The following is a 27702-nucleotide window of genomic DNA, read 5'->3' as shown; positions in this document are numbered from 1 at the left end:
AACGTTTGACATGACAGCACATTTATATATATATACACACGTATGTATCACGTTGCCGGTACTTTAACGTCGTCGTCATGCAGGGGGCTCTTATAAATAAGCGTATATACCTGCACGTATGTAATATCTACTGCGCACCACGCACAGGGAAAACTATATATGTAGGTGTACATTTCAGACGCGGAACTCGTCGCTAGGCTGCGGGCTATGCTCTGTTTCTGACTGGTGCGTAAGGGGGTAAAGTACGAGGGGTTGATTTCCTTTTTTTTTTTTACTTTCTTATTATAAGTTTTTTTTTTCCAAGGGGTAAATTTCAGGGGTGGGTCTAACAACTGGGGGAGGAGTACTGATTCGTTTGGCCAGGGCTTGATGCCGATGCCCTCGGTGTCGCGTATGTTGCGACGCAGCCTGCAGCGGTCTTTGCCGGCACGGGGGGGTGCGTTGCGTTGTATATTTAAATCGATTACGGGTAGTTCCGCCATCTGACCCCTCACACGGTTGCCACGGGCTTTTTCGCATTAATTTTCAAATAATTTATATTTAGTTTACGAAGTAATGACATTCTAACATGTACTGGAGCAAGGGTTTTTATGTACATGGACGGATGTTCACCCTGTTATTAAATGCATTATTTTTTTACAGAACTTTTTTACTTTTAAATATTTTTAAAAATATTTGCATTTTTTTTTTTTCTTTTTTCAAACTTTGTCGTGCATAATGTATACTGTACGCATTGATGATCCAACGAGTGAAAGTTGTACCGCAAATGATTTGCAAAAGTTATTACTTTCCAGATTCATCACAGAGTTTACACCAAAGTTCATCGTTTGCCTGTATTCCGAGAAGTTGGAAAAATGAGAGGAAGCAAACATGTCTCATACTATACTTGTTCCCAAATGGATTTTTGTCTTATTCGAAAACCAAATTGGCCTCCCTTTTCCTTGGTCATCGCCGCCAATCCCGCGAAGCATAAGCAATAAAACCAGCATCTATCTCCTTTGCTCGAAAACCCACGCCCCCCCTCTCTTTTCACCGTAGTCAAAGTTTAGAGAGCCAATGGTGCTTACCCCTACACACCCCATCGTATATAATAATATAAATATGTTCCTACTCGTGCTCACACTGACAGGTGAGATTTTCTCGATGGGCCGTAAAATGACACGCGAGCGAGGGAGAAAGTCATCCGTGGAAGAGACAAAAGTGGTACGTGATGCGTGTGTATCAACAGATTTACAGAGGACCGAGAGCTTCGTCATTTGGGGGCTATAAAACCGTCCCTCGAGGAACACTTACAATACTCCACGTTTTTCCCTGTGCAGCTTACTTTCTTTGAATCGTGTGAATAATAAGCTTATTATGGCCCTTTATTTTTACTTTCATCTGAACATACCACGCGAGAACGGATTTTTTCACGAATCATTCGTTTGTTGGAAAAAAAAAAAAATGGCATGGACTTTTCATTTTTTCCGCGCTATTACACTTAAATACGCATTTTTCTCATTCGATGCGACGAAAAATCATCATCTCCGTGAAGGGAAAATCAGCTTCGAAAATCAACCTCGAGGGAAGTCGAACTCCATTTCGCTTATTAAATCATCCGAAGCGAGGCTTTTCCAGTAGACTTGACATATATATATATAGGAGAGGCGAGCGGAAGGGGGGGGGAAGGAAATGAGCACATCTCGAGGGGAAAACGCTCTTGGAAAAAGAAAGGCGTGAACCGAAGACCAGAGAGAGAGAGATGGAGTAAAAGTACTTGTATCTTTCAAGTGGAAAAAACAGGATATAGAAAGAGAGAGAGAGAGGGTGTGTGCGTGTGGCGAAGGATTAAGAGGGAGTGGCTTTTTTCAGAGGTACCGAGAGATGAGTGATAATACGCGATGGGTATAGGTATATACATACTTTGAGAAAGAGTTACGAGCCGACAGAGTATACCCGAGAGAAAAGTTCGGGGGAGAGGCGCGGTCTTGGTCCTTGTCAAGCGCTTAAAGTGGTACTTCACGAGTTTTTTTTTTTTTTTTTTTTTTTTCCCTCCAACGATTCCCAAAGTGTATAGGTGCGAGCTGCACGTACCATACTTTGTCCAGAGATTCAAATTTGATTTTCAATCGGAAACGAGTAAGATATCTTATTTTTCAGCCTCTCATTGCAGGCAATTGAAGTAATGGTAATTTAAAAGGAAAGGAAAGGACGTTTTTGAGATTTCGCAGACACGCGAGGAGACGTTGGATTGAAAATATATAGGTACACTATCCCATTTGCTCGACGTCGACGGCACTCTCGTGTGCTCATCAACTACACGACGGCACAACGATGTGCGCGGTACACGGATAATCGTTACGCTATATATATATATATAGCTCCACTCGATACAAGTACCTACGTACAAAGGGTGCGAGGAAGCGTGTATACGCGTCTGCAGTGGGTGGCACACGGTCCAAACACAACAGTATACGAGAGTTGAATGGGGGTACGAGTGGCAAAAGACGGGGCGAACCCACACGCTGGCGCACCCTGATGGCGTTCTTTGTCATTAAATACATTTTGTGGTTCAGTGTTTTTTTTTTTTTTTTTTTCTTTTGTTTTCCCCCTTTATTTCCATATACAACGTATAGCGTTTAATTGGGCAAAAGTGCACGCGCTTCGAGGATTATAATGAGGGTGGAAGGGAGGGAGAGAATAGCGTTAATGAGTCAAGGGCCTCTCGTGGTAGTCGCCGCTGCATGGGAAGAATATCTTACAAGTGCGAAGGGTCGCACGTCTCCTTTTCCATTGGAAACCTTTTTTTATTATTATTATTAAAAATTGTTTTTACCATTTATTTATACTTTTTGCTTCGTATGGCGTGGTTATACATATCCTCATATATATTTAATGAAGGGTCGAATAGTTTCACCTTCACATATTTTCATTGGTTTAATGTATACTTTACTGCACAGCCAGTATTTAATATGCTTTATTTTTATACTGCTCCAAATGATGCGATTAACGATGATTTGGGTTTTAGCTTAAAACTATGCGAAATTTACACTTTGTTGCAAATCATGGGTTATACGCGTAAAAACAACATAAAAATTCAAATCTAACAACGATCGAGTGGACGACGCAAAAATGATATTCTATACATGTTACCTAAAATACGCGTCTCTTGGACACATTAACGATTAATTATTCGGGCGTTTACTGCACTCAAGCGATTCATTTTGGGTGGAAAAACATTTTTTTTTTTTTTTTTTCCTCAGCAATGAAGCTGATTTTACCTGTATCCGTACCGCTACAATATTTATATTAAAAACACCTTCCAAAGAAAAAGAAAAAAAAAAAAAAACTTCTCCATTATCGACGAAGCCGCGAGCAAAAGCCCCCGCGTTCGCTCCGATCCCCAGCGATGGCGCCATCGGTCGACTCCTCGTGTCCCCTAGTGCCCCGGCAATACTATATATATACATCGTCGTCGTCGGAGCATACACACGCAAAGACAGAGCCCTCGGGGAGCAGCAAAATCGTCGGGCCGATGCACTTTTAATAAGGCGACTGCAAAACGAGCGCTCGCTCCCTCCACGTTGCTTGGCCTGCTTCTATACACACACACACACACACTTATAATATGTATACCCACCTATTCCTACCTATGCCGAGTGCACACTTGAAATAGCGGCGCATCTCGTCAATTAATCACGCCGTCCTGACCCGGCGACGCCAGCCGGCGTCACACACATAATATAATGATTTTCCACTTTCGCGCTGCACAGCCGTACTTGCATACCATACACACGCACACACACACACACACATCCATCCCATAGCACCAGTGCTATTTTCGACAGTCCCGTAAATCCCGTAATTCTCTGTGTCGCGCAAGAGAGAAGGGACACACGCATGGAGAGATGTGTGTATGTACGCGGGGCGCGAGCGAGCCTCAGACCGAGTTGGTGTGCAGTATATGTACACAAATATAGGTGTATCGATCGGTAGGGACGCGTGTTGGTGTGTAGGACCGAGCTGTCGGGCGCAGCGCGTTAATAATTTCGAAAATTTGATTAAGGAGGATCGGGAGATGGCGGGGGGGTGGGGGGGAGTTCTCGGGCTACCGGACGTTTTGATTGGGACAAATGACTCGTGATTATGGGGGCTCTCGAGGACGTGACCTTTTTGGGAGATCTGTTGGAAAATCGGATGGTCTGCAATGTTGACTATTTTGTTTGTTTGTTTATTGTTTGCATACGATGTTTGAAAATATTTTTAATTGGCGTGTATAGCTTCAGAGTTTTTTTTTTTTTTTCGTTAAGTGTCTTCTTACGATGTATCTACCGATTGTTGCCGATTTTTTTCATTTTTTGTGTACTATAGAATTTTAGTGAAGGTACAACAGGATTGTGAAGAATGTAAGGAGCGAGAGAACGGTGTAGGGTTGTACATACCACGAAGCTTCCAACATTTGATGGATCGCATTTGTAAGAGGCGCTGGTGCGAGTGAGCTTGCACTTGTACCTAATATTTTGTATACTCTCTTCACTTGACGTCTTTTCGTATGTGGAATTGTCATACTGATTATCATCTTATCCAATGAGACGACCCATTTTTTTTGTTTTTTTTTTTTTGTTTTTGTTTTTGTATACATTTTTGGTGAATTGTGGGTTTCTTTTTTCCATGAAGATGACATTTTTAAAATAACATGTATAAGTTTACCAAAAGGAATTTACTTTGATTTTGTGGCTTACAGAAATTTATTAGCACAAAATATCTCAATGGTAAAATACAATAAAGTTTATTAAAAAATAAATAAATAATCTTTTACGTTAACAGAAAAAAATATATATATATGTACATACATGTGTAAATAAAAAGGAGACTCTCTTGAATACCTATCTCAACTGGTTGTAGCAAGTGGTATACCATTGTCTTCTCAACACAATCACTGGGGCCAATTTGGTCATTGGCAACAGTTGGTCACTAGGGCGAACCCTTGCTTAAGACTATGAAAATTAACAGCTGCGATATTGTCACAAAACAAATTGTTGCACTTCTCAACATTTGTGCGACGGATTCATGCGCATTTCTATGGTATAACATTTTTTTTTTTTTTTTTTTTTTTTTTTTTCAAATAAAGTATCGATTACGGCAAGGCATGTTATTTCAGGTAAACATGAGTAACATGTGCATTTAATGCACTATACAATAAACGTCGGTCAAAAAATAGCGTCGATAACTTGGTTATCGATATATTTTTCTATTAAATCCCCGAGTGTTTCAAGGAATACAAGTATTAAAAAAAAAAAAAAATAAAAAAATAAACAAAATAAACAAAAAGCATAACTGCCTATAAATGTAGCAACAATGATCGAATGCTGAAAAAACACACGCACGCGAATAATGCATGTCCAGCCAATTCCAAAACAGCCATCTCAGAGGGCCCGAAATAAATAAATAAAAAATGCCCCTTTCCGTCCATCAATGCCATATACAACATGTAGATCACCACACGACCTTGTACGGATTGAGTATGCGATTGGGGTCCATGGTTTGCTTCACGACTCGCATGAGCTCGATCGCCGACTCGTCCTTGCTGTACCCGAGGTACTTGGCCTTCTTGAAACCAATGCCGTGCTCGGCACTGATGCTGCCCCTCAGCTTGGACGTTTCCTCGAATATGTACGGCTCGACCAGGGCAAACACCTTAGGGTCGTAATCCGGTGTCGAGACCTGCACGTGCACGTTGCTGTCGCCTGCGGACAACAATCAAGCACCATATTACATATATACATACAGGATGGGTACAGGAAAGGGTGGAGAATATTTACAGGGTGGTGTATTTGAACATTGGACGCAGTGCGATCATCTTACGACAAAAGATGAGGCAAGACGGCTCGAATCTTATCGCGGGACTTTTGGGGCGAGCCGAGTTTACCCTTCACCCAAAGCCTATAATATGACACCCCCCCCCCCCACGTGTGCGCCCTTCTGTGCCTCGCGCTCTCGGGACGTTTTATCTTATGCAAAACTGTGCAGCGAGTGGATTTTCGTGCGAAAATTGACTCTTTAGCATACGGGAATACACACTCGGTGGGACGAAAAAGATTGAAATTTCCGAATCACGTTGTCTATTTGCATAATAGTTTCGCTTCACTGATGAAACTTTTTTTTTTTTTTTTTTTTTTTTTTTTTTTTTTTTTTTTTTTTATAAATTAAAGGAAAAAAAAGGTCCATCTTGAGACTTTGAGTTTTCCTTCGTCGTAAGTCTATATGATTGAAAAGTCTCACTGTCATCAATAATGTTAGAGTTGTGAACTTGCAGTGTATAGAGGAATACTTGATGTTGGTTCTTCGTCATGCTGAGAGGGGATTTATAATCTATGGTTCAAATATGAAGCTGTTAATGTAAATTACGCGAGTTACAAATTGATATTAGCCATATACATAGGTGGAAAAAAATATATCAAGCATTTTGAGGTCACGTGAATTTACGAGCATACGTATACATATATATACGTGAGCTGAGAATTATTAATCTCTCAAGTAATTATGCAGCCATACGTCATTTATATATATAGATGAACTTTTTCGACCTCAATACGGAGATCTATACAGATAAATCAATCAATTTCCAATAATATACATGATTTGAGAGTTGAAATTTGAGTTGTTTGTAAGTGTAGGTTGGTAGCACTTTATAATTTAACGATATTGAGGGGTTGTTAAATTTTTCAAGGTAATACATTATATAGACAAACGATTTGGATGTTACCGATATTCGACGTAATCTTACTAAGTGCATGTATTTCTTGAATATTCATACGATCGAGTCAATCAACAGCACATATTATATGATGTTCCTGCTTAAATTGCACTAAAATTTAGATTTTATTGAAGAGTTCAGATTCGTATGAAATATTTCGAGTATAGAGTTCTCGTCATTTTTACTGTAAAAACAACAGTGAAGGTTTGTCCGAGGTTTGCCCTTACAGTATAAGAAATATTTTTTTTAAACTCATTTTGATTACATCACGCGGATGTGCGAATAAAATTTTGGATGATTGCGGGAAAAGTCTTGTTATCGATTTTATGAGGAAAAAAAAAAAAAAAAAAAAAAAAATGTATACTATTCCTGACAGCGTAATTATTCAGTGCTTACCCTCGTCATTACCGAGTCTTTAAAAGGCAGCGAGCCTCCTTTAATTTACTCGGCGCACTCCAGAGCACAAAAGGCCCGGCGTGCACACATTTACGTGAGCAACTTACCAATGTGTCCGAAACCAGTGACGAAGCGAATATCGCAGTCCTTAAGGCGTTCCTTCAGCTTGGGCACGAGGGCGTAGAATTGCGGCAGCGGCAGCGAGACGTCATATTTAAAGAGATAGCCAACCTTCGTCTGGGACTCGGCTAATCTCTCCCTCAGCGACCAGATGTACTGCACGTGCATGGAAGGAAAAGAAACACAACATACACATATTATCCTCTATATATACATGTATATATGTGTACTTATACGGACGACGCGAAATGTCTCGATTTCTGTATACTCATTCCATGCATACCATGTCAATACCATACTGTAATGTGTACTTTGTCTTCTTTTGTCTCGTCCCAAAGGGCTTCGAGTGTATCATTATTTTTTTCATAACTTGAGATTTTGATGGATATTTTGCAACACAATGTCCTTGTATATAAATGACTGTGATCACATTTTTTGATCAAATGAAACAAGGAACGTTTACATAAATAATCATAAAGACAGTCTAGACTTGTAGTAATATATACCGTTGTAAACACGTGTAATCCATCGATAAGATCATGAAACAATCGTTGTTATTTTACTCTCTTGTAATTAAAGACCGGGTGATTTCTGTAGAGCAAAGAAGGTCACGTCGAAAGCGTAAAACTATATCAACAGCACTTGGTAAATAAAACATTTAATGAAACTGTCCAGTTGCAGTTGGTCGTGTGGATGAAGCAGAGTATACGAGTGATGAACAAACCTGAACTTTGCTGGGCTCGGAGGTAACGGTGCCATCGTCGACAATGCCCTGCTCCATGACCTTCTCGAGGAAGCCGGCGACTTTCTCCTCGTCGTGCGCCAGCTGGCTGCCGGCCGTCTCGATCAGCATGTGAAACTCGTGGCCAGTACCGAGCGGACTCCGCAGCCCCAGCGCGTCGTTAATGTTGTCCATCGACGCGCGGTCTATTAGCTCGCACGACGACAATATTTCGCCCAACTCGTGCTTGGCCAGCTTGTACGCCCTCAGTACGTTGTCGAAGCTCCTCAAACCTGGTGTTTGTTTTCTTTTGTTTTCATCATCATGTCTATAGAGGGTTTTAACTTGCTTTCGGGCAAGATTTTTCTTTTTTTTTGTCATTTCTTCGTAGAGAGAGTTTTGTAAATTTTTGTTTTTTCAACGGTCAAGGACAGTTGCAATTGTGATTTCATCAAAGCCCCCGCACAACTACCCATTGTATCTTTCATTTTTAATAAATATGTATATGTTACATCTGTTACATTCGTAACGATTACTGGTAAAAAAAATTTAGATAGGAGTAGTTGAAGGTAGTAAGAGGAAAGCTGTATTTATAGTGATGCTTTTTTTCATCACCGTGTACTTGATTCGGTCAAAATTTGACGATCAGGCTGTTTGAGATTGTTTGTATAAGTAACAGGGGGCCATTAAATGTATACTTCCAAGGCACGTGTACAAAATCATGTAAAATCCCTGGGTTTAAAAAAAATTCTCATAAAGTACAATGATGGAAGAAAAAAAAAAAAAAAAAACTGTAATCCGCTCGCAGCCTAAAAAGTCAAAAAAGCTACACTTTCTGCTAATCTGTTCCCCTTCGAAAAGGGAATGAAGGAAAAAATCGTTACCCTCACGAAAAGAAAAAAGACCCTTCCCCTAAATGAAAAAAAAAAAAAAAAAAAAGTTAGTTTCCCTCCGGTTAACGCCCGGCGCGCAGAGTCCGCCCAATAATAACAATAGAGAGAGAGTCGACGAAAAAAGAGGAGTCAGGTCAACCGGATTTCTCCAACGCGCAATAAATACTTGTATATCGTACGACCGGGTCTCTCTTCCTCCTCCTCTTTCTCTCTCACTCGATACCGTCCGAATTATACAGTGCACGGGAATATCGAGCATACGAGCTATGAGTATATTATACCCATGCCCACACAATACATACATGTTGTGGTGAATTATATTACATTTACAAGGGGGGGGGGGCGGAAATAGCTCACCGAGAAAGGCGACGTTCAGTGCCTTGGGTAGGGTGGGACACTGAATCGACACTTTTGTCACGATGCCCAATGTACCCTCCGACCCGATGAACAAGTGCTTCAGGTGGTAGCCCGTGTTGTCCTTCTTCATCGTGTTCAGGCAATCTATCACCTTGCCGTTGGCCATCACCTATACACACACCGTACATACACACGTTGTACCCAAACAACAAAAATATTTTTTGATATTGCCAAGTCATGTAAAACAGTAGAGCTCGTTGTTACATTACTTTGTTTTTTTTTTTATTCTAGTTGTTAAATGCTAAATATTCCCAATAAAATTATTAATTTGTTGTAAGGAGGAATTTTGTAGTTGGAAAAAATCTATTCATCGAAGGTCAAAAGAGATTAACACAACATATGTAAGGAGGATTGAGAATCAAGTGGAACTAATATAAACATGAAACATACGACATGTACATGTATATAGGTACAAGAAAGCAAGAGTGGGAAGCTCGTTAAAGCGTTTATAAAGGGAGATTGAGGCTGATTGAAAGGTTTTGTACGTAAGTATGTGTATATATATGTATAGGCTACGGGTGTTGTTCGTGGGCGCAGCTTTTTACCTCCTCAATGGTCGTTAACATTTACATTGTATTTCATTTGTATGTGACTGACGATTAAAGCTAGATAAAATCAAAAAGTTGCCGTTAACGTATACACGAGTTGAGAAATTGTGCATCAATATCGTACCGAAATTATAGGTGAAGCAATTTTTTTTGTGGGCAAATGCTGCGTATATTATTTAATATGGTATCAATATTGAAACACATTTGCAATAATCCCCACGAAATGCATGATAAACGTGTGAATTTCATCTATAGCGTAAGGACGATGTGCTCCTGTACGTGTTAAATGGGGTATGGAAGCGTAAGTATACCTGATGTGCATGATAAAATGATGAAACCACAAGCCAACGAAGGGAGGGAAGAAAAATTGCGTGTTGTTAGAGAAAAGAAAAAAAAAAAAAAAAACAACCGAACAGAAAAGGAGCAGAGAAAGAACGTATGGTGAGAAAGAAAAAAAAAAAAGGCTAAACATAAGAGAATCGAAATCAGATCTCGATCGTCACAAAATCGGTACGAGGGGTGTACCCATGTACCTTGTGTATAATTATACCCCATAGTCTCTTAACACGTGTATTAGAAGAAGTAAAAAAAATGCGCTTACGGCCTCGAGTCCCAGGACGTTCCCATGAAGATTGCCGTAGCGCAGTAGCCTCAAGCCTCCGGCGTTGGTGGAGACGTTGCCACCGATCAGGCAGCTGCCCTTGGCCCCGAGGTCGATCGGCATCATCAGACCGACGCGGTTCAGATGCTCCTCGAGCGTCTGCAGCACGCAACCGGCCTCGCACACCAACACACCTGTGCATGTTTTTTTTTTTTTTTTGTTTTTGTTTACAATTTTGTGAAAACCACAGTGTTTCAGAGGATATTTGTGGATGCGTGCGTAAGTATAGTAGCGCGTAGCGTGAGCTCGGGCTGTTTGAACTTTTTGTTTCTCGTATCGTTGCTTAAGGGGTGGATGAGGGGGGGGGGAATATTTGATTGAGATGTTTGGGTGGTAGGTATACTTTATTGCCAAGGGATGTGTTTCAATTCGTGCATTTTGTTAAACGAGAGATTGCTTTATTGGTGTTATTTTCACGCCTGTGGTATGCACTTTTTTGTATCAATTTTCATGGAACGAAATAATAAACAAAAAATTTGTGGAATTTGAGAGAAATGAAACTGTTCCTTGTGAAATAGTTATGGTTTTTTTTAACTTTTTTTACAACGGCTGTGTTTTGCATGCAAAGAATTTACTTAATTTAATTTGTTACGTATAACAAAAAAATCAGTTTTTTATTTTCAGACCAAAATAACATATTAAGTATCTTTGTTTATTTATAAAAAAAGGTGGTACCTCTATTTTTCATAAAAAAAGAAATATCTTGGACGTAAATTAAAAAAAATCGTGATCTTCAACGATATAATTATATAAATTTCCCTTTACGAGAAAAAAAAAAGAACTCCCATACGTTGATAGTGTATAAATAAAGAAAGTATTTGAAAATGTATTTATAAGTTACAGGTTATTATTACGAAAAAAAAAACTTTCCATTCACTTTAAACACAAGTAGTACGTTTTTCTCACCAAAAGTAGAGATAGGTGCCACTACTACAACATTCAACTCAAGAGTCAAAATTTACTCAATAGCAAAGCGGGACTACTATATAGTAGGTATTTTTGTTCACCTAGGAATGTTCCCATTGGAATGGTCCATTTCACCTTTCACGGGTATATACTTATTGTTACGAGGGTACAGAGCCCGCGGGAGTCAAAAGTAGCAGCTACTGGTTTTTAGCCTATGATTTCATCATTATGAGCTATTAGCCGTGCCGCACTATTCGTATATATATTATATACGTCACACGTGAGAAAGAGATGGGTGCGTGCAAAATAATAAATCGCAATTCCACGAAAAGTATATATTACTCAGTCAAAAAAAAGTTACTCCGATGCTTGTCATTAATGCATCCCACGAAAAATTACACGCACGCGCATCTAATATGTATGTATGATGTACGTGCAAGTCGATTTCAACAACAGACAAAGTTTCGATGGTTTTTTTTATTTTTTTATTAATTTTTTTTTCGTGTACCTCGCCTATTATATAGACAAGTGCATATTATGTAAAAAAATCATTCCCCCGCATTACCATACATCCACACTCTTACAAAAAAAAATCCACTCACAGCCCACCTGTCTGCTGATAAATGAAATCCAGGCCCTTCGTATAAAACAGAAGATAAGAAAGGAAGCGAAAAATCGCAGCTTCCCCGAAAGGAAAAGAAGCAATGATCTCCGCGCGTGTATCACGCTGTATAGGACCTGAAAAATTAAAACGGGCCGTCGCAGCTCGATCGAGGCCCAGAGCGTGGATTATATAGGTATATACACGTATAAAAGATTGGGCGGGAGGGTAAAAATTTGAAAATTAATCCTCCCCGCCTGCTCTCCTCTGCTCAACGTGCCCCTTTCAAGGTAAACTATACGTGTATGGGTTTCTCTGGCCGCGGCAGCGGAGAGGAAAAGGGTAAAAGAAACGGCAGTGTATAGCGGGAGAGAAGAAGCGCCTCGTTGGATTACGGTACTTCCAGCCTCGCGTGTGTTGCGGACGTGTTAGCGAACGGCCCGGGATCTAGATTAGCGCCGTCATTAGGGAGCCTACGGGTGTACGGCTCTTATTAGTGGCTTATACTCTATATAGCTGTTTCTCCTGCCGCTGCGAACTTTTCTTTCGAGAGCAATCGTGGAGAGTCACACAATTGTGTATACATGTACTGTTGACGATACTCTTTACCAGTAAAACAATTTTACGTTTTTTTTTTGTTTTTATATTTAGGAAGTACATGGCAATCGGTGCCGCAAATAGAGGACAATTTAACATTTGATAAAACTAGAAGTTCTTTGTGCACGAAAAAAATATCCCCAACCGAATTGTTATTACACGTAGTCTTTTTTGTCAGACAATCATATAACCTACCATTGAAGTTGTACACAGTTGTATGAAGGTATAGTAAAATTTTGAGGGTTTAGATTTTTGTTGAAAAACGTGCTAATTAAGTTTTTCTTATCAGGAAAAAAGGTGTTTAGTCAAATGTGGCACAGTTGCGACAGATTTCGATCTTCGTATCGATAAAATTTTGTGTATCGTGACCTTTTCCCCCCGACCTCCCAAAAATTCCAGCAGTGGTAAACACAAATATTAATCATAACAAAAACGTTAAAGTTTAAGAACATGAAAAACAGTAATTTTTCTTTTCATCCAAAATACGTACCCGGAGCGAGCGAGATGCCTTTTGTTATATTTTCAATCCTCCTCCATATACTGATGTTAAACAACATTGTACACATGCATATATATACCCAACTAATGCACCAACCGCAGCCTCCGAAAAAAAAAAAAAACTGAAAAGTCATACACCAATGTCCCGAACAAATATTATTCCAGCCATGCAGTGGTGGGTCCACGTGTCTTTAGTTAAAAATGTGTGTGTGTGTGTATATGAGTGCGCGCGAGAAACTCAAACCTCGCCGGAGTCGAAGCGAAAGAAAAGAAACGAGAGAAAAGCCGAGGAAAAAAGGAGCCGAACGATGAGTCCTGCCGTGCTTCAAAAGAGAAAAGATAAAAGGAGAGCTGCTGCTGGCTCATGCACATCTACATGCACATATATATGTATACGTATATATAGAGGCGGCGGGCGCGGCAACAGCGTTTCTCGAATCTGGGGCCCATTATCGGCTCGCGCCCCGAAAAGCCAACCTTGGCTCCTCTCGCCTATTATGTGTATAATATATATACTAACGACACGGCTGCGAGGCACTTTATCTCTCTCTCTCTCTCTTTCAGTGTTCGTCCTGACCACCTACTGATGTCCACGTGTTTGTGGACGAGAGCGCGTCAGGCACGAACGACGCACGACCCTTTTTTCCTTCTTTTTTTTTTTTTTTTTCGAATACAAAAGGACGAGCTCGGACGCCATTAGGTATATTGGCTCTCCCTCTCTGCTCGGGGCCATTTGCATACACATATCGGGAACAACGGGCGGGGAAATTTCGGGACCTTTTTTTGTCCCTCCTCCTCCCAAACGCATCCTTAGAAACTCAGCTGCTGTCAACGTGCTCTACAGCCACTGGTATATCGGTATGTATCCTTCGCGGTGTATACAGGCAATTCGTCATAGTATTGAGTGATAGATATCATCAACAGAAAAAAAAAAAGAGGGAAAAGTCCTTACCAGACAGCTCGTCGGTGTGGATGATTTTGTTCATGAGTTTCATGGAGATGACGATTTCGTCGAAGACGGGCACGCTGCCGCCTACGAGGCCGGTGTTGCCGCTCTGCGGACAGACGGCCAGCCGCTGCTCGTTGCAGTACCTCAGGATCGCCGAGACCTCCTCGGTGCTCTTTGGCTTCAGGACCATTCGGCTCATGCCTATAAGGAAGAGGAACGACTTTTTTTTCTCTCTCTTGTATAAACAAAGAGATCGGGGACTCGCAGCCAAGACTCCCGAACAAATTGACATGCTTCCCCCGAGCAATCGACATGGGCAGATATAATTCATATGTGCACCGAGAGAAAGAAATAATAAAAATTATCAGAATATGATCATCTGGTATATCTACCGTTTGGTTCTCAAGAGACTTTTTACTGTACGAACAATGATTTTTATCGCAAGTATGATTTTTTTTTTACTGTTTGCGTATACAATAAAAATAACTGTCCAGCAATCGAATGATAAAGATTAAAAGTTGCCAAAAAGTAAAAGGTCCCTGTAGACGGCGAAATGCCATTCTAGGACAGTTGGCAGCAAACGAATGGTTTATTTTTATCGTGGGTAAAATAAATAAGGATATTTAATGAGCCAGTGGCCCCGAGTCCAATCTTACCCCTCAAAGAAAACCTTACCCTTGACGGAATTGAGCCAGTCCACGTTGTAGATTTCGCACTCGTCGGCGTCGGTGATGACCCGCTCGGGGCCCAACAGGCCTGTGAAGAAGCTCGCTTGAGCGTCGCCGATAACCGCGTAAGGCCCGCGCTCGACCTTGTACCGCACGGCCGTCGGTTCGGGCTGCGTTTTTGCAGATGAGAAACGATAACCGATGCTGCTCCCCAGTGGCCATTTCACGCACAAGGCCCTTCGCGCAGTCTGCATCGTTGTGATTTTTTCGGACGGTCTTTCGTTGCAGGTTCACCTGAAATCAAATGTAGAGGAGAGTTTGGTTTAGCCGGTTTTTGTGAGTAATTATCTACGTGGATTAAATGATCATGTTTATAGAAACTGGGTATTTTCTTATACCAATGATGGCCAATGAGGAAATTCTTTTTTTTCACGGGTGAAATCGTCGTTGCGTTTAAAAATCGAGACTTACGCTATTGTCTTTATATTGGCATAGGTACACGCCACGGCGAGTATCATTTTTAAATACTTTTGTATGTTTGTAAATACGTGCACAATTACAGGAGACGTGGGTGGGTTAGTGGGAGATTTTCAAACGAATCACAGTTTAGATAACAACTCGATAAAAAACCAAAATTGTTTTTTCCCTCCCGGTACGATTTGCCATTAATTGACTATTATATGAAAGACGGAAATCCCGAAATGACATCATGACATTGTACGTATCTGTGGATGTAGGTTGGGTGTATTTTACATACAATTTTTCGGGCTAATATCGTAAAAATTATAATCATTTATGACAAAATGTCAACTCGGGGAGAAAAAAAAATAATAATAAATTGTAAATTGTAAATAAATTGGACTTGTAAATTGCATTAACTTCGAAATTTAAACTTTTCTCACTCAAAAGCCGTCTGCGTGGCCAAACAAAAATCGGCCCGAAGCGCAATGAATCGTCAAATTTTCTTTGGTTCGTCTGACGGGCGCAGCTCGAAAAAAAAGCACGAATCTCAACCCCGCACAGCCCGGCACTGTGCACACACCACAAATACACATCACGTACAGTGACAAAGGATTCCCCCGGAAAGGCCGAATTTCAAGCTCTTCACGCGCGCTCTCCCCTCGTCTCCCCCGTTCACCTGGTGGCCCACACAGCCCACGGGACTCGAACAAAACGGCCTCTCTTGTAATAACATGTATACCTACATAACAAAACCAACAATGAGGATCCAGGCCCGCACGGCTCCTCTAACTCCTTCGTTTATTCGCGCGGACGAAATACAACACGGAATTCCTTGCGGAGGGACTGTATACAGTCTACTGTGCGCGCTTTTTTCAATGTGCGTTATTGTACGTGCTCCGCGTTGCGTTGCATATACATATATATGTAAGCGCGAAAGTGCGGGCGGAAGCGCAGAGTTGCCAACTGGACTCGCGGCCGTTGTAAGTATATGATGTCTTGCAAAGGAAGGAAAGAGGAAGAAAAAAATGCGACCAGTCGAGGAAACGACGCACGCGCTTCCTTCTTCTTTCGCTTTCGTGACTCTTTTTTTTTCCACCTATATAATACACCTTAATATGGGCTCATGAAGCGTACCTCCGAGTGTCACATGTGGCACGGCTGCGAAGGTATATAATATAGCATTACGAGAGAGAGAGAACTTGAACTCTTGCCAAGAGTTTTCTTTTTTGGAGCTGTTGGATTAATTGATTTTAACCTATGGTCGAGCAAAAAGTTGAAAAAAATGCAAAATTTATGTTTCAAACAGTACAGGGTTTTTAGAATTGCTGAGTCTCTTCATTTGTGACACATCATTAATATACCTGAGCGTCAGTGAAGCATGTCACTGTAGTTTTATTTCGAGAAGTGGTTTATTGGTAAAGAAGCTCATACCTTTTACAAATTTTATCACCATGTGAGGGAAACAAGCTATATACGAACGGAGATATCTGTGTTTTTTTGTATTGGTTTGTGTTCTTGTAAAAAAAAAAAAAAAAAAAAATACATACAAAAAATAGACAAGGAATTTTATATACTAATGCATTGTAAAAATATGTTTTAATCTAAAGGTTGAAAAAAAAAAAAAAAAAAAAATTGTTTATCCATACCATAATATTAAGAAAATAATCTTTTATCATTTCAGTGCCCATAGGCCAGAATTATCATTACTGTTTTTTTTTTTTTTTTTTTTACCAAATCTTCGGTATTTTATTTGTATGAAAACCAACGTGTCACAATAAATTGCACCAAAATCGGATCAAAAGATTAGGTAATCACGAATTAACGCCACTGCGTGCAAAAGACGAATATAGTACAAAGAGCTGGTTCTCAAGGATCGATCAATTAATCGAGACGTATCCCAACCGTATAAATTAATGAAGCGATGAGTACCGCAAGACTCTCTCTCTCGAGAGAGAGAGACGAAAATAAAACAGGGGAGGCCCCCGCTAACACGAGAGCCGATCTCTCTACACCATCCCTGTGTTCATTGACACGGTACCTTACACAATCAAGACAGGTATAGGTGGGCAAGGTAATAAGAGCTGCTGTACGAAAAAGAAAAAAAAAAAGGAAACAAAAAGAGGGGGTCGGTGATGTATAGTTACATTACGAGCTCCAAAGACTCGCGAGGTGCACAAAGGAAACGAGGAAGGAAGAAAAATAAAGGTAGCGAAGGGGGTGGGGAGGATGGAACGAAGGGGAGGGGTGAAAGAGAGAGAGAGAACAAGAGGAGAGGAGTGTACAATTACGTAAATTGCCCCGCGTGTGCCCCCAAAGTGGTGGCGAGAAATAATCCCCTCCCCTTCGCTCTCTTTTCTCTCTCTCACTTGTATAAGTATCGCGCGGACTAACGCGCGTTCCCTGACTCCACCCCGAGAGTGTCGAATGTGTGTGTCTGTGTGTGTAAAGAGAAGAAGATTGTACTATGTATGCAAAAAGGGGGGAACACGCGACTCGATTGCTGCTTGGCAGCAGGTCAGAAGGGAGTCGTCGATGTTCCTTACTTTTGTGTGGGTATAATATCAATATTGTATTATTATAGGTATACCCGCGAGTGCCACGTATACGTGTATACATGAAACGACGAGTCGTCTTGAAAAACCGCCCCGAGGAAAAGAGGAAATGGGCTTCCAACCCACCCCTTTGGTTGAAATGTATATACGCACATGTTTATACGAACGCGCGTGTAATTATACGTGTATACTTGTATATATAGGTACATTTGGGTGCATGACTATTGTTATCATTTTTCATTTTTCATTGTTTCTGCCCTTTGTGCGCCATAATTGTTGTTTATATAACGAACGTCGCGAATATTGAAATGTATGTCGTTTTTATTTTATTTTTTTTATAAGCTTTATGGCTACAGGAGATATTAATTTTAATTGTTTTAATATCAAGGGGTGAAATCGAGACGAGTCTATACAGGATCACCGATTTGGGAAAAAGAGTATGGATGATGGTTAAGGGAAGGAAATTTGGAGCTAAAAAATAAATCAACGTGACCCTAATCATGTAATTATCTTTATTGGTGAATGTATGTCAAATATTCACCATCGAAGAATTGCTAAAGTATAGGCGTCAACGTGATATACGCTGCTAAGTATGGAATGATCATTTATATAGATAATGGTAAAAAAAAAGTATAACCCCGCAAGACGAAAAAAAGAAGATTGTATGTGAATGTACGTACATGGCCATCACCGGATCGATAACTATATGTACGTGAAGAACAGTATTGACTGTGGGGGGAAATCAACAGGTAGCGCGTCAAGTGCTCCGCTGTACCTTATATATATATGTATACCTGCGCACGTCCCGTATAACTATATAGCGCTGTCTGTTTTTGGATAATCCATACGTGTGATTTATTCATTGGACGCCGGGGGAAGTTGAAAATGGGTCGTGGTGATTTCGTTGGATGAATCGTTATTTTCGTTCACTTGGATAAATTATACGTCTGCGCGAGATCTTTGGTAAATTGCTTTCAGCGACAAAAGTTATCGATTGTCCTGTATTACTGTAATGACGGGTCTATATGGCATATATACATGCAGGGTAAAAAAGGTTGGTGTACATGAAGAGTTAAATATGGAAACGTCTCGAGCAGGTGTGCGACTTTTCAGTTCGAGATGTAACGTTCTCCAAACGACCAAAACCCAAGGCAAAACGGAAAAAAAAAAATTATTGCATCTGTCATCGAATCATTTTTGATTTTTGATATGGTCATTCTCACAGGGGACTTTTTTTGCTCTTGTAAACACATGATTCTATAAACTCAACGCGTCTCGAACTCCAACAACGTATATGTTTGCCAGATCGACGCTCGACCCACTGGTCTGCACCAAACTTGGCATGAAAACCATACAATCATACACCTATTCGAAGATAATTCATAAAAACAAGGAGAAGCCAGGATCCACGTAAAACACCACCTCGATGAAAAAAAAAAAAAAAAAAAAAAAAAAAAAATGAGCATTTGATGAGCATGAAAAACGTGTTAGCGAGTCCAGGTGCGGGAGGAATGAATTTTCCAAAGGACGACCGCGAGTCGGGGAAGGGTGAAGGAAATGCCCCGAAACGACACCGGCGGCTTCCCTTTAACTACACATCCACCCCTCGAAATGATCAATTACCCACATGCACGCGCACACATACACGAAGCCGTCCTTCCTACCACCCCCCCCCTGTATAGCCCTTCTTTGGATGTATAGTGTCCCCTGTACACGCACGCACACGGCGATCGCATGTAATTCCAACGCCGATCGGAAGAGTAAATAATAATGTACACGGAGAGGGGGAGAGGAGATGGATAGAGATAAAGAATAACACAGAAAACAGGGGGGGGGGAGGATGAGGAAGGGTATAGGCACGAGCGCGTGAGTGTCCGGGTACATGTACAAGGGGGGAAGGTCGGGGAGGGGCGCGACATCGACAGCAGTGGCAAACTGTATATATATATATGGCTCGGGTGTAAAAGGTAAGGGGGGGGGAGAGATGAAGATCGAAAATGCCGGCGGCCGATTTTGCGTGGGCCATGTTTGGGTGGGCACTTTTGGCTAATGACGCCTGGCGCGGCGAGCGCGCATATAATGTATATACGATGCACACCTCTCGCACCTACATATATATACAATTACCCCAATGTGGATGGATGCTATCGGTGTCGTATATCGTGTTCCATTTTCTTTTTTTTTCTTTGCTTGTAGCTGGTGTGTGGTAGAGTACAGTGCGTACCGGAGCGCCGATGTACTGATCCGATTGTCTCTCCCTTGCGTAATGTATTTTCGGGGAGTAGCCGGAGTTGCCGTGTTGTAATGGGTTTAGCTGTGCGCGCGTATGGACATCTACTCCGGCTGATGCGCTTACGTCGTGGATTTACGGTGGCAAGTTCGAGACGTCACCGTGTCTTTGTTCTGGGTTGACGGGTTGATTTCATTTGCAATGGCAGGGCACATGTACATTGTCGCAGTGTGGTGACCAACAGTTTCGAGAATTCCTGTACATCGATAACCTATACTAATACCTTGGGTGACACCCGGAATTTTATTACGGCGTAACACGCGAGAGAGGATAAAATCCAATACCATTTTTGGTTTTTTTCGAAATTTCGTTAATTTTCCATATACTCTGGGATTTTCTCTCCCTTGCAATAATGTAATGATCTGAAAAATTATTAAATCTATTGTCAATCGCGTAGAAATTCATATGTACATGGGGAGTAATTTCAGGCGACTAATGTACGGTTGCTTGCACATAGTTTCTAAAAAAAAAAAAAACATTCCTATGGTTTGGTAAAACTGAAGAAATAGAGATGAGTCGTTGCTTAATTTGACGGCTTCCAAAACACTTGATTACGGTGGTAGCTGTAACGCATTGCATGAAAAATCCAAATTTTCTTCTACAAGTGCCATTTTCATGCATCAAATCGACCAAGGGTTCATTGTAATCGTCAATTCGTAAAGAGTTGTCAAAAAAGGGTATCCAAAAACTTAACGGTTTACCAAACCTTTGCTCCGAAAATTTGACCTTTCGAAACCATGGTCAACCTTAATTTTGTCAATACCTGTTGTGTAGAGTCACCGTCAATGTCGAAGATGAATAAACAGTATAGGCACTTACATGCAACCAAGTGACCGCCAACACTTTGTATTAAATCCACACATGTGTATAATATATACTTGTGCATCAAAGCACGGGGACAATCGTTCGAATGCAATTACAGCGTGTAATCTAATCGTTTGCCTCGTGGCTATACCTCCAAAAGGAGAGGGGGACACCATACAGCTTATACATACAGAGACGCCTGCGACACATTACACCTACATATACATATACACGTTGACGCGTAAAGAGCGACTGTGTGCCGCCAGATCAAATGATCAAGTGGCTCATGACGGTGTTGGATGCGTGCTCTATATGGTAGTATAGTGACAGTAGGTGATGCTTTAATCTCGTTATTGTAGCTCAGCCGAGGCGCGTTTACCCCTTTGCTCTCCAAGAGTCGGATGACGTTTCGAGGTGCCTAATTGTAAATGAAGCGATGCTCATGCCTGTACCTACGCAAATGGCTTGTAAAACAAGAAATCGCGTAGTATTGTTATAATAAAATATTTAGCATTTGTGTGCCGATACTCGAGTTTTTATTGCTTTGTGAGACACTAAGCTTTGTGAAAAGTATATTATTACAATAGGTGTAGAGCTGGTAAGTATCGTCGGTGGTTTTCGCAGAGACGAACGGAAAAACTAGTCGCGTACCAAATTCGACACCGGGGATCGGCTTTCGTGCCCCCAGGGGGTGGGGGAAGGGGGGAGTTAAAACTGCTGTACACACGAGTTACTTGGAAGGCCCGATGGCTTGGACTTAGGAGAGGAACAAAAAAAACACCAACTTGGCTCCCTACCAAACTTGTCCGATTAAACTTTCAAATGGCCTTATTATCTTTTCACGGTTACTTTGAGGTGTGGGATACGGACAAGCTTACATACATACGTGTACAATAGTTACGTTTATGTATACCCGTTTCTGGGAAAATCAAGAATTTTAAATTCAACCGGGAGGAGACTATAGTGTTGTGCTTGGGTTTGTCTGGATTTAAAAATTTAAGTTCGGACGTTTCAACCAAGTATATCTACAACTGAACAAAAGATATATTATGTCCAAAGGTTACATCTGAATGTGGCATCAATACGTTGCGTTTCAGATTTACGGACTGCTTCTTTTCTCTACTCGAGTCAAGTTCGATATATATATATATTTAGGTGTTCCTACAAATGTTACTCGGATAAAATGAAAATAGAAATGTCAAGGTTATTTTATGTTGGACGTATGATCAATGTCCAGCAATAGATATATATTTCACCTGTTGTTCCCGTGGAAATTGTGAGCTTCTCTTCGATGAACCACAGAAATGAAATTGTGACGATATTTAATTTGAATCATTTTATCAAACTGTCCCGATGTCTTTCATATAATTATCGTTTAATTAGTTGGATATTAATTACTGCACTATATATTAAAATAGAATGTCATTTATTATTTACAGTCTAATTATTATCACTCGTATAAAACAGCACTGCTTTTTATGATTTGTACTATATTTTGATAGTAAATATAAGTAGGAAACAGTGAAGTATGTCTTCAAATGACAGAATGCCATTAGTTAACAGTGCAATGTTGGGACAGTAATTTTTGCTTTTTACCTTTTTTTTTTATCCCAGTGAACAGCATTGTACATTGCAACGAAGGGTGAGACTCTAAATTCGTCACAAACTCGAGATCGTTAACCTAAGCTCATCATTAAATAAAAATAAGCATATATAATAGTGTCCCATCCCTCGATTAAAAAGAAAAATTTCGATCGGTATAATATATAAGTACCCCCTCGCTGCCGCAACGAGATCACTCGGCACACTTATTCTCCCTCCCCCCCTCCCCAAGAAATCTTATCACTCCAGATTTCATTTATGACTGATCTCGTTGTACAGCAAAGAGAAGCCATAATAACCTTTAGGGTATATTGAAGAATATGCTCTTCTTCTTTCCTTCTTACCGCGAAAGATGATGCATGTATTTATCAACAATCACACACGCGCGCAATGAAAAAAGGAAGTAGCGCAGAGGCCAAGGGTGCATGAGAGAGAGAGAGATATTCCACGGTCTGCAGGACGTGGCCCCCGAGAGAGATATCCGCATTCCTCGCGAAATCGAGGGTCCCATGCCCCCCCCCTGTGACCCTCTTATATGCCATGTATAGACTCGATTAGCTTGCGCCCTCGCTCTCTTTCTGGCTGACAATTCGTAAGCCCATAACAATAATGATGAATAACATGGAGTGCGGGAACGAGGTTCTTGGGCTAATGGTACAGGTATTCCCAGTTGGGACGAACGGGAGGGAAGGATGAATGGGAGAGAGCGACGTTTTAGCGTATAGGCCAAGTGTATACATGTAAATATACAGCGAGCACCGCAGAATTGAAATGTGGAGCGAAAGAAAGGAAGAAATGTACCGGATAAAAAGGGCACGTGTGTGTGGGTAAGGGGGGGGGGGTGCTCTGCATGGTGTGGGATGATGGTTGAGTGATTGGAGATTATTAATTCTGGGGTGGTCATTTCTTTTTTTTCCCCTTTCGTTACGCTCTTCGGTGGTTTATACGCGCACAGTGAATTCGCTAATTGATATTCCGAGGATATATTCCGATGCCCCGCGGAGTGACCGTTGGGAATTTCGTTTTGAACGTTTGCATGGATGTTTGTACAATTATCATGAAAAAAAGAAATTGTTATCAAAGTACGAATTGGTACGTATAGTACTGAATGTACCGACAACTCACTGGTGAAGGCTAGTTCACGATTACGTCTCTAATCTTTTCACCGAGATAAGGTGTATCTCGGGTCTTGGCTGGCAAAGTTAAATAAAGTCGCCGAGTCAGTTATCTCGTGAATTTTTTATTTATTCTGTATACGATTTGTATACGAGAGCACGAGCTGTAAATTGCTTTGTTTACTTTTTATACGTGATTCGAGTTGCTTTATGTAGATCCATGTATGTAGGATTATTTTGTTGAAACATTTTTTGTCTTCTCAACGCATTAGAATTTTTACTTTTATGAATTTTAATGTTACTGTGTATGGATAGTGATGCAGAAGACTCGTAAATTTTCCAAATGGAAAAAGTCAAGATGTCTACATTACCGACTGGACCATTTTCGGACTAATCAACAAAACCTTTCTTAGCTTCGTTCATCTTTGTTATTATACGCAATTCAATTTTTACCAAAAATACGAAATTTAATTCAGTATACAAGCTTGAAGATACACATTCACTTTATTTAGACATTGAATGACATTGTATAAATGTTGGAAAAAACGTGAGTTATTCCGATCACAAAACCTCAATGTACTACTGTACAAAGTTGAAAAAAAACTCGTACAGACAATTAGCAATATCGTTGTCCTCCAAATGAGATGATAAATCAATCAATGAGTAACACATAAGCGATGGATCAAAGGATTTTACAGCAGCTTTGAAACGAAATACGAAAAATCGCCGAAAAATCTAAAAAAAGGCACCTCACGAAATTCCCAGCTCAAATTCGATAGCTCATTTAAGTATTCAAAATCGAGTTCAAAATACCGTCAAACAGCCGAAATCTCGTTATCGGTAGTGGCAGTAGCGAGTATCGGTTGCGCGGTGGATCGTCACTCAAATCCCTTAAAGTTCCTGCCATTACCCTTTAATTCGTATTTTCTTCTCAACCATATAAATATATACTGCAACATTATGAGATGTGCAATGTACAAACGTATAGATGAACAAAGTTCAAGATGCCACGGCGATGTAATTTCATCGGAATAGAGAGAATCTCTGCATGGCAAAGCGATGCAGAGCCAAGAGACCGTACAAAGTGTGGGTATAGGTATATAATCTCTGAAAATCCCACCTCTCGAGAATAAAACACACATTATGAGCTCGCTCATGCGCCGCTGTCTCTTCCGTACTCACGAATCATCTCTTTTGCTCCCGCGTCCAACTGCGCTTTATAATCTCCCCGTCTCCCTCTCGTCCTTGTACAACATGTACACGTATATTTACTATACTCGTTCGCTCGCACATATGTACATTATCTCTCGACTCCCCTTCTCCTATTTTCTCCTCTGAATTTATATATATATACGTGTCTTCCACACTTCCAAACGCGAACAGAGATGGAGAATGTAAAAGTCGCTTGCGCGCGCGCTCTACCGCAGATCTGATATTATACACTCAATGTGTATACACCAGCGATTACACGAAAAATCATTAGATGCTCGATCCAAAAATATTTGAATTTAATTATACTTGTACATTTTTTACAAATTCGTCTTGTATTTCTTTACTGAGGCAACGCGTGACCAATGAAAAAAAAAGAATAATGGTCACCTTAAGACATTGATTTGACGCCCTTGGTTTGGACCATTTTGAAAGTAGTTTTTAATCAAAAATATGACGTTAGCTTGTACACACAAGAGCAACATTTAAGTAAGCCTGATTGCTTGTAATTTTTGTTCCTGACATTACTTTTCACATCAAAGCTTATTGTTTTTTACCAGCTCAAAGTTGTATTTTGAACAAAAATGGCACTTTTCCGACATTGAAAAACAAATTTTGAAAAGGTATTTACAACGTTTGTCCAGTGGAAGTAAATTGCCCGAAATATTCAACAAAAGTTGTTTTCATCACAGTTTCCAAAAGGATTTTCAGGATAACCAAGATTTTCTGCTTTCCACCTAACGGAAGTACACACAAACAAAATGACATTCCCACATTCCCAATTTGTGGGTTTTTTTTTTTTTTTTTTTTGTGGAATCGACCACTCGTACCCACACAGCCACAATCGGCAGTAGTAGCAGAAGGGGAAGAATATCATATAGTAATAGCGCACAACTACAATAGTGTTGGTTGCAGCGACACACACACACACACACATGTATACATTTATATACGAAGCCAAAAGAAGGATAGAGAAGTGGTCGCCGCCGCTGCTACGCCCACCACCGTCAATCAGGAGAGATGCCGCGCAGACTCTCTCTCTATTCCGCGGAGAGTGGGGATCTATTTCTCATTTACGCGCCTGCATGTATCACTATATCCGTGTGTAGGCCGCAGTGCCATCGACAGGAGATATTTATATTGGCACTTGGAGGAAGCAGAGGTAGAGGCATAATATATGTATGGCTGTGAGGGGGTGGCAATTCCCTTGTGCACAATATTATTATTACGCAAAGGCAAGCTAGTCAAGTGACAATTGCAGAAAACGCTTATACTCACTCTGTTATCAATATAACTTTCATGGCTATACGATATATAACATACTCCTCGTGTATCTACTCGAGAACAATTTTCTTTCTGTAGAATGGATAATATGTTCTCGTATGCACCCCTTCGTCCCCGAAACCGCGGAGCTAATCGTAAGATCTCGCGCTCGTTCCGCTCTTTTCGAGCGAGTAAATGTATACATTACGCACCAGCGCCGAGCGCTCTCGGGTTCCGGGACACTCGAGCCGGGAGAGCAGAAGCGCGGAGGAGGTCGTTTCGTTGCTTCCCGAGCTTTTGCCGACGACCTTAAGATATACTTATACCACCAGACCGCGGATACATTACCGATCGACGCTCCGTACGATGGGTGTACATAAATACTAGTGCGGTTACGGTGCACCGTCAAATCCCCTTTTTACGGGGGGTGAGTCGATAAGGGCTTGAGTAGGTATACATATATCTGGTATTTTAATATGGCTATCTGTTTGTGTACCTAAATTATTTTTCGATCCATCCTTCGAAAAGAAAAACTGGTAATAATGATATGAATAGGTGACGTAGTCGTATACGCGTGTAGTCGTTACTGCGCAACAAGAGTACAAACTTCATTTACGACCTGTAAAGGTGCCCTGGAATTTGTCTGTGGAAACAAGATTCAAGTATGTAAACGCACTGCATGCATGGTATGAGCTTTTACAATGTCAGCTCTGAATGATGGCTCTCTGTTTATCAAATACTTTCCCGTGAAAGAATATAATTTTGGGGAAGCAGAGTATAGGTGCAAAAAAACAACAATTTGTTGGACTGTGTGAGTTTTCAGAGTTTAGCTCCGTAGGTGTCGGTAATCTTGAGTTTTTGCTGCGTATCGCAAAGCCCAAGCGCGATAAGTTGTCGAATAACGTGTGAAATGACAATGTTTGTGTCTTTTGAATTACTGGCTGAAGATACAGGAAGATATGATTAAAGAAACATCGAGTTCCACCGCTGCTTTGATAACGTTCTTTCAAATTGTTTTTCCTACCGAATTGAACGCTGCTGATGTCAAAGCGTCAACTTTGTTTTTTTTTTTTTTTTTCCCCACGGGAAGTCAAAAGAATACCAATCGCTCATTGGCAGTGATTCGGTTGGCTTTGGAGTACACGATCGAGATTTATTCTTGAAAAATCGATGTACTGAATTTCGGAAATGCCTTACGTATATATAGGTGTGCACGATACACGTGAAATTTCAAAATAATACATTGAAATGGGATGCGGCATTTAAGATTCCACTGGTGCACGCATTTGTGAACCAACTTCCTATTGTAATAGCGATAAATAATTAATTATCCAAAGTTCATGAATATTCGATTGCATATCATGACCTTTCGTAATCTTTTGGCCTTTGGTATACTCGACTAGTAAAACCGAGTGAAACGGTTGCTCGGTACTATTAATCTTTTCTTATCTTGTATACATAAATATATTCGTTGAATAATTTTCATCGAAACAAATAACGCGATACCTCAACTGCGAACAGCTTGAATAATTTTATCTGTTTATTGATGAAAAAAAAAAAAAATGTATTTTATCGTGAAAAGTCCCGATCAGTGACAACGGTATGCTTTAGATGTGTGACCTTAATCGTATCGCAAGTTACTATACTCTTACTAAATAAAAACTAAATTAACGCGTACCGCTCAATGTATATCG

At 40.6% G+C, this 27702-nt stretch overlaps 1 protein-coding gene across 1 annotated transcript in view; it reads right to left on the bottom strand.

The window, feature by feature from the left end:
* Positions 1-5283: 5283 nt before the first annotated feature.
* Positions 5284-27702, bottom strand: part of D2hgdh (D-2-hydroxyglutaric acid dehydrogenase) — a 60824-nt gene continuing 38405 nt past the window's right edge. Inside the window, exons 2-8 of the mRNA XM_089592243.1 lie at positions 14719-15005; positions 14047-14244; positions 10433-10626; positions 9224-9392; positions 7977-8266; positions 7240-7408; positions 5284-5726 (exon numbers count right to left, since the gene is read on the bottom strand). Of these exons, the coding sequence (XP_089448369.1) occupies positions 5476-5726; positions 7240-7408; positions 7977-8266; positions 9224-9392; positions 10433-10626; positions 14047-14244; positions 14719-14965 (1518 nt within the window). The 5' untranslated portion in view covers positions 14966-15005 and the 3' untranslated portion in view covers positions 5284-5475. The remainder of the gene's footprint in view (positions 5727-7239; positions 7409-7976; positions 8267-9223; positions 9393-10432; positions 10627-14046; positions 14245-14718; positions 15006-27702) is intronic.

This window comes from Copidosoma floridanum, unplaced genomic scaffold (assembly GCF_036245765.1).
Source record: "Copidosoma floridanum isolate Cflo_tuat_1 unplaced genomic scaffold, Cflo_Japanese_pri ptg000014l, whole genome shotgun sequence".
In the NCBI taxonomy this organism is placed as follows: domain Eukaryota; kingdom Metazoa; phylum Arthropoda; class Insecta; order Hymenoptera; family Encyrtidae; genus Copidosoma; species Copidosoma floridanum.
The sequence above is the reverse complement of the archived record's forward strand: the minus strand, read 5'-3'. Positions and strand labels throughout refer to the sequence as shown.